We start from the raw sequence: 12,292 nt of genomic DNA, 5'->3' as shown, positions 1-12,292 counted from the left end.
AAAACCTGCATTTTCCCCCACCCCAGGGGGGTATAATGAACACCACCCCGCATGGACAGCCCAGCCCTCCCCTTGCCCCGCCTCCCGGGTGCACAAGCTCCCTTACCAGGCCCAAACTGAGACGTGTAGTTCTCTATCCCGGCGAGATCTAAGTAGTGGTTTCTCCTCTCAATGTTCTCATCCACGCAGTGGTGGTAGCAGCCAGACTGCTCCAGACGGCTGTCACCCTGGAACCTAGGATAAGAAGGCCAGTGAGGGGGTGGGCACCCGCCCTAGCTGGGGGATAGCTCCACAGTCTCCTGGGAAGCCACCAGGACAATTCCTTCTGGACCCTTCGTTCATCTTCCGGGTCTTGGGAAGGGGCAGGGAGGGGAGGGAGTGGTCATCTCAGCCATCAGTGCCTCTAGTTCCTCTCTGATAGCAGAGATGCAGACCTCTGCTGGCTGCCCTGGGCCTTCTGGGAGGACAGGAGAGGTCCTTGAACAGGTCCAAAGAAACCATCAGAGGTACCTGGTCAAAACTTACAGAAGCCCCAAAGTCAGGCTTCAAACCATGTGCGCCCGTCGCAAACGGGAGACCTCACCCCTGGGCTCGTTCCCAGCAAATGTGGACAGCCGAAGTTGCCCACTGGAGCTGAGGGTGGCAGGCTCTGTAAGCCAAGAATGGAGCGTGCTTCGGGAGGGGGTGGGGAAAGTGGTGCCCCCAGAGGCCACCTTTTTCCCTCTGTGGGAGTCCGGACTCCCTGCCTCTCCCCTGCAAGGCTCTCTGAGCTGCCAACCCCACCCCTCTCATCCGCCCCATTCCCCAACACAGCTAGCCTATGCACCCCTCCCCACACCAAGCTGTGGCCCCTGCAGAGACTGCCTTCTGTCCTTTCCCTATGGGCGGGCGCCTGTCACAATCCGGTCCCTTCCGGTCCCTTCCTTTCCATTCCCCTGGCAGGTTGTGCCATCCAGCCCCTGACTTCCGGCCAAGGATGCTTCCTACATCCTCACGCCTCCTACTTGATCTTCCTGTTTACTCAAAGCCTTTCTTTAAACACACTCTCTTCTTTGTGTCCCTCCCTCCAGTTAAAGAAATAACAGGTGGGAGAGAATCACAGCCTACGATCCCTTAGCCTCCATTCTGAAACCCAAAAAGCCTGAAGGCAAAGATTTTTCATAACCTTTTAGGCAGCCAGGCCTGCCCGAAATGGGTGTGACAGTAGCGGTAGCCTTGGTACCACCTCGAGTGGACATTCCCACGTGTCGTGTGGACATTCCCACGTGTCCGTCAGACGTTTCAGTGTGCGAAATCGCGGGTACTGCCCGGATGCCACGCAGCATAGAGGAGAGATGCACTGGGTATCTCCCTTCTAAAACGCAGCCAATGCTGAATTCCAAAACCTGTCTGGCCCAAAGCGTTCTGGACGAGGGAATGTGGAACGACATTTAGTCCTTTTTTACAAACGGAGCTTGCTTTGTGAGCTTGTCTCCGGAAATCACCGCCCCCTGAAGCGAACACAGACTAGGGCCGCCTGCTCAAAATCCCCTGGGTAAGGGGGTCCACAGCCGGTGCTCAATATGTGTTCAAGGGTCCCGGGCTGTCGTCCATCCCCGCCTCCGCACACACAGCCACTGTACCTGAGTGGGGCTCTCTGCTTCTTCTCCCAGCTGCGCAGCTCCTCGGCAGGCTTGGTCTCTGCTCTGGGCCTCGTGCTCTGCAGGTCTGAGTCCCGCCCGAGAAACAGCCGGGTGAGCGGCGGACGCCTGTGCCCACCAGATTCCTGGCTCTGTGGAGGTTTTCCAAGCTCCCCCATCGCCATGCAGCCTTTGACAACTGGCCCACAGCCGCTCACCATGGCTCTGTGGGAAGGGTTCTCCAAGCCAAGACCACACAGAGGGGTCTCACAGCTACCTGGCCACTTACCTTCTCCCCCACAGACTCCTCATGTGCCATGTCCAAGCCCGGGCTCTGCCTACATAGGGCCTCCCACCTGTAATTCCTTTCTTATCCAAATTCTGCTCTTTCAGGGAGCTTTTCAAATTCCACCTGTCCACAAAGTCGCTCCCAGGGAAAGCCCCCCGGGACTCCCTTCCACTCCTCCCAGGTCAGTGGGGTGTGATCCTTTCTGGGAGCTGGGAGTGGACTGGCCCCTGTGGTCTGGGCGGCCCCCCAGCCTCTCACCGGGGTGATTGAGAAGGATGCCCTTCTTGGCCTGGCTTCCGTCGGGGGCCACCGTGAGCTTCACCCGCAGCGTCTTGCTTGATGTCGGCGAATGGTTGACGGAGGAGTCGACCACCTCGTAGATCGTGTGCAGTAGGCTGGTGATGTCCTGCAGGGAGGGAAGCAGAAAGCCCCCCCGGGGTTCAGCCACATACGCCCACAGCCCTGGGACTCAGAGGGCCTGGTGACACCTGAGGAAGGGAAAGCCGTTGGCTCCCCCAAAGTCAAGTCTAAGGCAGAATTGTGCACATGAGGGGTTCACTTGGGAAGGGATCCTAGGATGCAGGGAGCAGGAGATGACATGAATGAGCAGGTCTGGCCACAGGCAACTGGTTCAGTCACACTTGGGTCCTTAGAGGGACAGTGAGGACCCCACCTCAGAAAAGTCTCATCCCTCCTTAGTGGAGTTACCCTGGGGGGCTGACGCTCCATGGCCAAGGACTTCTGGTATGTCCTGCAAAGGCTGAGCCCGCTCCCACCGGGAAGGGCTCTTATGGTGGGCACTGCCCACCCCAGCAGTCAGTGTGAACTGAGGTAGGTCGGGGAGGCTGCTGGGGTCTGATGAGCTCCTTTTGAATGAAAAATGGGAAAGGAGGTATGTTGCTGAAGATAAACTATTCTGTGAGAACTTGACCCAATCTCGTCCTCTCTCTGGGCCTTAGTTAGCCCCTCAGCCGGACGGAGACGTCCAAACGCATGCTCTGTGAAGCGTTTCAGAGACTTCTGACTGAGGAACGCAGGAATCATATAGCATCTCCCTTTGTTCTGGGCATCTGCTAAGATCGTTTTTCAGAAGGGGAGGCGTCTAGCTTTAAAGGATGTAGAAGCCTCTGGAAAGGTATTTGCTCTCTGTAAGTCGGGCCCACAGATGGCCAATTATCTGGCCTGTGGCTCTTCATAAGCAGACAGACTCAGCCTTCCCTCACCCGATTTCCCCACCCGGAAGCTGCCCAGACAGAGGTGGCAGAGGGGACTCCAAGCACGGCCATGGCCAGGCAGGTAGAAGGATGAGGGACCCGGAGTGGGGAACCCACAGAGGTGGCCCCCACTTGGCACCGTGGCAATGCAGGCTAAGGGAGGGTCATCCCAGAAATCCAGAATCTTCCGCTAAGTCTTCAGAATCTCCGATATGGGAAACCCATTTAATTTTTGACAACTCCCCATCTCCCCAGCCCTGGTGACCACCATGCCACTTTCTGACTCTAGGAATCTAACTATTCCCAGTACCTCATAGAGGTGGAATCACACGGGATTGGTTTTTCCGTGGCTGGCTTGTTGCCCTTAGCGTGTGGTCCGGGAGGGTCTTCCCTATTGTGGCCTCTAGTAGGATTTCCTTTTTTTTAATGGCTAAATTATAGTGCATTGTATGTATATGTTAATCCTCTCAAACATATGTATGTATATGTATGTATATTACATATATATGTAATCCTCTCAAACAACTCCCTGAGACCCTGCTTTGGGCTATAGAGACTCAGAAGTGGGACTGCTGTGTCATGTGGCAATTCTGGGCTTAGCTTTCTGAAGACCCTCCGTGCTGTCTCTTACGGCAGCCGGCAGCCGTAGCTTGGGACATTCCCGCCCACAGCGCACAGGGCTTCTGAGGTCGCCGCTGCCTCAAGGACACTCGTCATTGTCGGTCTATGTGTGTTTTTTTTTTTAATAACAGCCATCTTAACGCATATAAGGTGGGATCCCCTGCAGTTTTGATTTGCATCTCCTGATGATGAGTACCGTTGAGCCCATTTTCATGGGCTTCTTGGCCATTAACTGGTGTATCTTCTTTGGCAAAATGATCCAGTTCTTTGCCCATTTTTTTTTTTACTTGGGTTGTTGGTTTTCCCGTTGCAGACGTGCAATTCTTTTTATATTCTGTATATTCATCTTTTTTTTTTTAAAGATTTTATTTATTTATTTGACAGACAGAGATCACAAGTAGGCAGAGAGGCAGGCAGAGAGAGAGGAAGGGAAGCAGGCTCCCTGCTGAGCAGAGAGCCCGATGTGGGGCTCAATCCCAGGACCCTGGGATCATGACCTGAGCCGAAGGCAGAGGCTTAGCCCACTGAGCCACCCAGGTGCCCCCATATATTCATCTTTGACCAGCTATGTGATTTGCAAATATTTTCTCCCATGCTGCAGGTTGCCTTCCGCTCTGCTGTTGTCCTTTGAGGCACGTTGGTTTTGAATTTTGATAGAGTCACTTCATCTATTTTTACTTTGGTTGCCTGCGATAACTTAATTTTTAACAAAACATTCTGGGGTGGGGAGGGCTGGGCCGGAACATCTCAGGGTTTACGATGGGGTCATGAAGGATGCCCGTGTGAGACCCAGTTTGCAACCCAGATCGGTCACTCAGCGATCTCAGCTCCTCCGGCCAGGCCCGCAGAGGACAGCTCTCCTCCTGGCTTCTTCCCTTGAGCTGCTCTGCACACCCACATTGGCTCCCTCCTCTTCCCATCTTGGGAAGCTCATGCCTGAGGCATCAGTATCTCCATTTCACAGATGAGAAAAGTGAGGTTCATCAGCATCATCGCCCCCAGCGTCCTATCCCAAACCAGGGCTGGGGGGGCCATGACTCAGGGTGTAGGAACAGGCACGCTCTGGCAATCCCAGCTGAGAAATCGGCTCTTGCCTGCATGGGGCGCAGCACACAGAAGTAGGTGCCTGCGAATATTTATTGCACAAATGAACAGGTACTTTCTTCTGAGTTGGGAAGTGAGCCCAGGCGCCCACTCTGGACTGTAGCTGCGTTGAGGTGGGAGCCGATCTGCCCCAGCCCACGGAAACATGCCCACCGACAGCCAGGGAGTGCGCAGGGGACTGGTATTTATAGCCAGCTTTGAGGCGTGGCCTCGGGGCTAAAAATAAACCAAGGGGAAGCACGAGGCTAGGTTCTCCCTGGACTGGAAGCCAGCCCCCTCGCTCCTGGGGGCAGGAAGACACAATCCAGGGATGGCCTTCTTGAGGCCGGACTGGGCCACCCACCTCAGGAACCCTCACTTCCCTGCTCTTCCTCTCATTACCAAGGGTAAAGAAAGGCCCAGTGCAGAACCAGACGGCAGGGTGTGCCCTGCAAGGCCTCCTCCGAGGTAGGGGGCCAGCCCTCTTACGGTCAGCAATTTTCAAAGCAGCAAGGAACGAATGCAGTGGCTCACAGGGGCAGTGGGGTCTTGGCCACCATGCAAGTCAGAAGAGAGGGCAATGCCACCCTCTGCACCCCAGCCCGGTTGTCCGTGTGGCCTTGACAGATGGCCGGGCCACCACCGTTCAGCTCAGCTAACCAAGCTCCCAGACTGCAGAGTGTTTCCCTGGGAAGATAATTACACCACAGCTGCCATTCCCAAACAGGGTGGTGAGGAGGGGCAGCGCTCACTCCAGAAAAACCATAACCTCTCACACAAAGCATCACAGCTGGAGGGGGATAGGGGTTCCTCTAAACCACCCCCTTCCCCGGCTTCCCCAAGGTCTCCAACCAAGAGGCATTTCCACTGCTTCCCAAATACCCAGGCCCCTCTCGGGGCTTTGCCTGCCCAGAACCCATTCCCCCGCCCCTTAAAAACAGTACCTTGATTTTATTTTGTGAGCTGATTACACACCCCCTCTCATTTTCACTCTTTGTGTCTCATGTATCTGGTAACATCTCTCTGCTCCTACAACCCAGAATAGGGCCATCCCAAGCATTGCAAACCCATGGCAAAAATGACACGTGAGGCGGTCAGAGCTCGAGAGATTCCATTCTGGAACTTCTGAATTGAGAGGGTTGCTGAGAGTCCCGGACAGCAGGAAAATGTCAGCCGTCACCTCACTACTGGCCAGGGGAAAGGCTGCCGGACAATGGAGGAACACAGAGGGAACAGAGCCTTGAAGATAGCTAGGCTTGAGGGCACCAAGCCTCTGGATCCAGCCATGCCTGAAGTCAGTGCCCTGGATCACAATACATTCCTTTTTTTTTTTTTTTTTTTTTTTTGTAAACCGAGAGCAGTTTTCTGGGATTCTGTCACTTCTATCCTCAAGAGTCTTGAATGATTAAAAGTCACTCACAGCTTCCCCCACCCTGTTCAAACATTCCTTAAGTCCCAGCCTGAGGAAGAGTTGCCCTTTCCTCACCCAGGCATCCCTTCCAGCAGTTTCTCCTGCACCAAGCCCCAGAAAAAAAAAATCCGTAGCTCTGAACCAGGCAGAGAGAGAAGACAGCAAAGCTTCTCTGGGGACACCCCTGACGCCCTTACGAGCGGGACATGAGGCGGGTATGCAGGCAGCCATGCTGCTCTCAGACCCCTACACCTATCTGAAAACCAGGGCCTCCTGGGGAGGGAGAGGATGTCCCAGGGGGACGGTGGGAAAAGCAGCAAGAAGGCAGAAGGGGTGCCTGGCCCAGGGAAAATGGGAGGCAGAGCTCAGTAGCTCAGACCAGGTCCTACCCCTGCTTCCACCAACCCATCAGTGGCTTCCCTGAGCCCCAGGAACTGAAGCCAGGGCCTGCCCTACCAGCTCTGGCCCTAGCCAGGTCTCCTGGGGAGCAGCCACCACGTGAGTCTCCTCCAGCACCTTAAACACCCCGAGCGCTCCTGCCCTGCGCCTGCTGGGCCTCTCTCCCTCTCAGCTCTGCATGCCATGTTCACTCGGCTCAGCTCCGCAGGGGACAGAGGTATGGCAGGAGGGCTGAGGGGAGAGATGCCAGCATTCTGAGGGAGAAGGGTGGTGACAAACAGGCCTGTGACTGGGCGCAGTGCTCTCGGGAGGCGGGGGGTGCTCCTTCCTGCCTCAGCAGAGGGCGGCCTAGCCTCTAGATGCCCGCCTGGCCCCAGGTCCTGGGCACACTGGCTGAGATGGGAAGCTGCCTGGGGTGGTCACAGCCCTTGCCCCAGCCAGAGCTCTCCAACTCCAAAGAGGAGGCAGCAGGGCAGGACTTTGGTGGGACCTGGGTCCTCCTCCAGGTGGGAGGGGGGCCCTCAGGGCTAATCCCCTGACCTCCCACCTCAGCTGAATGCAAGGGGTCCTGGGCACCCCTTCCTCTGTCCCTGCTGCCCACTCACTGGGCAGCTATAGGACACCCCTCCAGGTCTCCCTAAAGCTCCAGCAGCCTGGATCCCCTCCCTACCTCACCCCTCCTGGCCTCCACCTGGTGGGCTGCCCTGGAGAAGAGGGAGGGGGAAGGGCAGGAGGGCCCAAGGGTGTGGCCAGAGGCAGCGGGCCCTGGCAGGTGCACTCACCTCACGGGTGACCTTGCCATTGTTGTCAAAGTCGTAGAGGGTGAAGGTCCACTCCTGCCGGCTGTCCTCTTCCACGGACACGTCACATTGTAGTTCCTGGACACAGACAACCCACGGGTGTGGCTGGAGTACCCAGAGGCCAGGTCACTGGGCAGCCGCCTCCTCACTGCCCTCCCCAGGCCTTGTGTGAAGGACGATCATAATGAACAAGAGCTGAGGGGCCAGGCAGGGAGGCCAGGCCCGGCAGGGCAGGGCAGGGCAGGTCTGGCCCGGGGAGAGATGCCTGTGGGCGAGCCAGACAGCCTCTAGGTCTTTGAAGGCAAAGGAAACACCAGGGGGCTGTGAGCTGGGGGTCTGAGAGGAAGCTTCATGGCCTCAGGGAGATGGAAACTGGACCAAGGGACAAAAATTACTGGAAGACACGGGGACCAGTAATGGGAAGCTATGGCCGGATGCCCAGGATGGCCACCATATATGGAAGGCAGAAGAGGGTGAACAAGCATTATAGGGTAAAACTCCAGCTCAGGCCCAGGAGATGCCCGTAGTGGCCCTCCATGACTGTGTGACCCTGGGCGTGGCTTCTCTGGAAGTTTCCCCTCATGTAAATTACAGGAAAGGCCAGTACTGATCTCACGAGCCTGTTGGGAGCATGGACGGCCCCACGTCACGAATTCTCGGGCCAGTTCCCGACCTCCCACCTCCAGCAGCCAGCTTCTGTGCCAGAGGAAGCCCTGAAAACCGGGGACTGAATGCCTGGGGCAGCATCAGGCATTCTGCATGGTTCTCAGGGAGTGGGGGGAGGGGGTCCCAGCAAGACTGAGCCCCAGCTGCCTTGGCGCTGGTCCGCCCATTCACCCACTGGTCTTGGCTGCCCTCCTTTGCTGCTCCCTGGGATCACCTGCCAAGTCCTTGCCTTGGGCTCTGCAAAGGGGGACCTGGAAAAAGCGTGGAACTGTTTGGCACCTAGAGAAGTGCAATTAACGATAATAGCTGCCATTGTCTTCGCTGTAACGGTAACAGGATGCATGTAATGTTCACAACGACTTCATGATCATCACTCATGGGACCCGGCTGGGCACCCGAGCTGGGAAGTGATGAGCTCGGTCCTTGGCAGTGTGTACGTAGGAGCCCTTGAACACGAGATAGAAAGTTCGAGAAATGCTGGCCGTTTGGGGAAAGAGGTTTACAAGATTCTATAAAAACCAGCCAAGATGCTCCCAGGCCATTCTGTTCCACATCTTGCCCCAGTTGCCCCCTCCTTTTGCAGGAAGGCAGGCTCAGCACCCCAGAGGGGAGTGACACCCGGCCTCTGCATGCTGGCAGGGATGAGCCTGAGTGCGGCATCCCTGCCCCCAGCCTCTACAGCTCGAAGCCAGTTCCCTCCAGCAGTCCTCGGGCGGCCCACGCGGAGTTCAAAGTCAGCCTTCCCTCAGTTGTGACATGCCCGTCTGATACCTGCCAAGTGCCCGCTCTGCTCTGCGAGGCACCGTTTCATGTAGCACAGCGCTCGCCCCGCACACTTGCCCACACACACATTCATACACACGCACACAGAGTGTTTCTCTGATTCCTTCTCCCCGGCCCTTCTGCGCAGCTCCAAAGACAGCTCAGGGTTCGGTAACTATGCCCTCCCCCGCCCCAAATTCTGTCATCTGCGTCTTTAATCCCTCCACTACCACCTAGGTGTCTCAGGTGAGTCGTCCTCAGGGGCCGTGGATGAGTCCCAGACAGTCAGCCCGGCCCTTCCAGAAATTGGCCCCCTTGGGCCTCCAGGGAAGTGAGAGCTCTGAGTCCGAGCCCTCCCTCTGCTGCAGCACTCGGCCCTCAGCTCTGCCCAACCACCCCTAGAAGACACTCTGGTGGTCTCGGAGAAGCAGCTAGCAACCCCAGCTCCCCAGTGGGATGTTGCCCGCCCCCGTCACCTCCTGCATTCAAGGCCCGTTGGGACCCTATCACACCCTGTCCCGAGTCATCTCCCCGCCACCACCTGCCATCACTATGCCCTATGATGCTGCTTGTTCCCAGACAGCTCGCAACCCTGGCTGACCTCAGGGCCTTTGCTCCTGCTGTTCACTCAGTCGGAAGTGCTCTCCTTATCCCAGAGGCTTCCTGTCCTCACCTCTCCCAACTCCTACTCTGGCACTCAGAGGCTCAATGCAGACTGGTATCCGCCCCATTCTCTGCTTTCCGCCACCACAGTACACAGCATCAAGAACTACCTCCATCACCCAGCTGGCCTCCAGCCTGGCTGTGGCACCCACCTTACTGCGTGCTCCCAGACCCCCCATTACATCCTCAGCTGTGCAGTCACTAGGACTGGGTCTCTCTCCCGCCTCCCCCACTACACTGTGCTCCGGGAGGGCAGGGCCATGCGAACCTCAGCCTGCTAGAGCTCTGCCCCAGTGGTCTCAGGGAGGGAGGCAGAGAACGAAGAAGGGAGAAGGGAGAGCAGAGAGAAGCCAGTAAGCTCTGCGCCGAGAGGCCCAGGTTCTGCTCTCCTGCACCCGGCCCTGCCTGATACACAGAAGGAGCTTAACGTACTGTTTGGGATGGGGCAGGATGGACAGACTGCAAGCTCGAGGAGGACATGTTCCTTTAGTTGTTGACCACACAGGGAATCTGAGTCCCAGATAGGGCCGAGGACCTGCCTAAGGCCTTCTGCCTTGGCATCCAGTCTACCCAAGAACCCTGCCATGTTCCCTAGAACAGCCCCAGGAGTCAAAATCAGAGGCTTCTTCCAGTTACGAGGAAACCGAGGCCCAGAAGAGAAGGCAATGACCTCAGACGGTAATGGCAGCGCCAGGGCCAGCCAATCCCCAGGTCCCCGCTCAGGTCCTCCCCAGAATGCCAGGACACAGCCCAGTGGGATGGCGGTGCTGAGTCCCCGGGGCCCGTGCAGAGCTGGAGCAGCCCCAGACGGGCAGTGGGTCACACAGGAGGTGAAAGGCCTTTGCATCTGCACGGGCTTCAGCTTCCCTCCTTGAAAAGGAGGGAAGTTCTGTTCCCTCCCGCCGAGGAGACAGAAACACTTCTCTCCAGAGCCCAGCGCAGGGAAAGGGTACTTACTTCAAATTTCAGCTGCTTCTTGGAGCCTGGGCAAGATTCGCTCACCTTCTCCCTCTTCTTCTCGTCTCCGCTGGCCAGCCCGTCTGTCTTCTCAGGAGGCAGGGCCACTGCGGGGAGGGCAAGTGAGACAGCGTGAGGACGGTCCCCAGCTGGGCCTTGGGGCCTCCGCCCCCACTGGGGCTTCGTTCTGGGGACTGGACCCCTTCCTGGCCTGCCCATGCACTAAGATCAAAGTCACTTTGCTTTCTGGCCTCGGGGAATGTCCGGGGCTGCCGGAGGGACGCCCCAGAGCCCCCCCAGGTGCACCCATGCCAGCCACTCAGATGACCCCAGGGCGCCTCCAGGCTGCCATTTCCTGCCCCAACTACACAGCCCAGACAAGTAGCCTGCGGTCGGCCAGGGCACTCAGACCAGAGGCAGGTGGACGGGAAGCTCGCAGACCACGGCTACGTTCCACACAGTCTCAGTGCCTCCCCTGCTGACATGTTGGCCTCCTCAAAGGGGCCATGTGCCAGGGCCCAGCGAACGGCATGCCGGGAGTTGGTCAGGAGGCCTGAGGGAAAGCTGGAGCCTCCCTCAGGCGGCCTGAGAAGCACCCATGGTCTCTGCTTGGGTCCTCCTAACAAGCTGTGTGACCCAGGGCAAGTCGTGTAACTTCTCTAGGCATCTCAACTAGTTTGCCCAGCTGTATAACCCGAACCAGAGCAGTCCTCTGGGAGTCCTCTCCTCGGGGAGAGTGGATTCAGTGACCGAGGGCCAAGAGCCCAGGGCCAGCACACAGGGTCCCAGCGGCTGCAAGTGGGCGCAGTCAGGGGAATGAGGTCCCCTCCCCACAAAGTCTCTCGGGAATCAGCACAGTTGGTAGCCAAGTTTCCTCAAAACGGAGGCTTTGGGAATGCAAAAGGCCAGAAACACATCATATCAAACACAGGCAGCGTGGGCTGGGGAACAGGACAGGGAGGGAGATGCCAGATGGTTCACCAGGCCAGATGGGCAGGGACAGGAAGGCCAAGGCCGTAACAGACTGACCTGACTCCAGCCTCAGCTCCCCTCCCAGTGGGACCTGAGTGCCCCCTTCTTTCTCTTCACTCCAGGTACACCCAGAGGGATGCAAGACGACCCCCCCCCCGTCCCATGATGCCCCCACAGCAAGGTGACAACTCCCTTGAGCCGTCAGATATCCAGCTGGAGACCCTGTCTCAGCCAAGGACCCCAGCTCTGTCCCAGAGCTTTCACAGAATGAGGCTAATAAGGACAAACCTAAAAGAAGATCCAACTCCTCAGAGGCCCCCAGGGTGGGGAAAGGTGACTGACGCTGACCACTTTTGATCAAGGGGATAAAACCAGGTCCTGTCCTCCCTGCTCCTCCAAAGCAAACACTGCCAGAGCCAGGAGGCACGCCAGTCCAGTGCAACACTGAGTCCTGGGGCAGGACTCAGGTAGTCAATGAGCCAGTGGCCCAAGGACAGCCAAGCACGCAGCCTGGGCCACCCTGATTCCCCCACCCCAAATCTGCCAGAGTCCCACTGAGCCAGAGCAGCCACCATCATGGAACCTGACGGAGTACCAGGCCCCAAAGCAGTAGGTACTACTGCCACTCCCATTTAGAAGGCCAAAAGGTCTAGAAGCTCATTAGAGCAAGTCAGGGAGCAGGGTCTCTCCTCATGCCCGGCCCTCAGCTCTAGGGGTCCCGAACGTCTCCGGTGGGTGCAGCTGAGCTCGGCGTGAGCATCTGGTTGAGAGGACTGATACTCTGGACCCATATCGTGACCCTGCTCCTGCTGATGGGCTGGACAATGTTGGGCAAG

The 12,292-nt window shown here is 57.4% G+C and overlaps 1 protein-coding gene across 1 annotated transcript in view; it reads right to left on the bottom strand.

Moving 5' to 3' along the window:
* NKD1 (NKD inhibitor of WNT signaling pathway 1) overlaps positions 1–12,292 on the bottom strand; it is an 84,781-nt gene that overhangs the window by 3,749 nt on the left and 68,740 nt on the right. Inside the window, exons 5-9 of the mRNA XM_032323845.1 lie at positions 10,485–10,591; positions 7,419–7,514; positions 2,167–2,314; positions 1,623–1,707; positions 107–234 (exon numbers count right to left, since the gene is read on the bottom strand). Of these exons, the coding sequence (XP_032179736.1) occupies positions 107–234; positions 1,623–1,707; positions 2,167–2,314; positions 7,419–7,514; positions 10,485–10,591 (564 nt within the window). The remainder of the gene's footprint in view (positions 1–106; positions 235–1,622; positions 1,708–2,166; positions 2,315–7,418; positions 7,515–10,484; positions 10,592–12,292) is intronic.

The sequence above is a fragment of the Mustela erminea genome, chromosome 19, assembly GCF_009829155.1.
Source record: "Mustela erminea isolate mMusErm1 chromosome 19, mMusErm1.Pri, whole genome shotgun sequence".
NCBI classification, from domain to species: Eukaryota; Metazoa; Chordata; class Mammalia; order Carnivora; family Mustelidae; genus Mustela; species Mustela erminea.
This window is presented reverse-complemented; position numbering and strand designations above follow the sequence as displayed.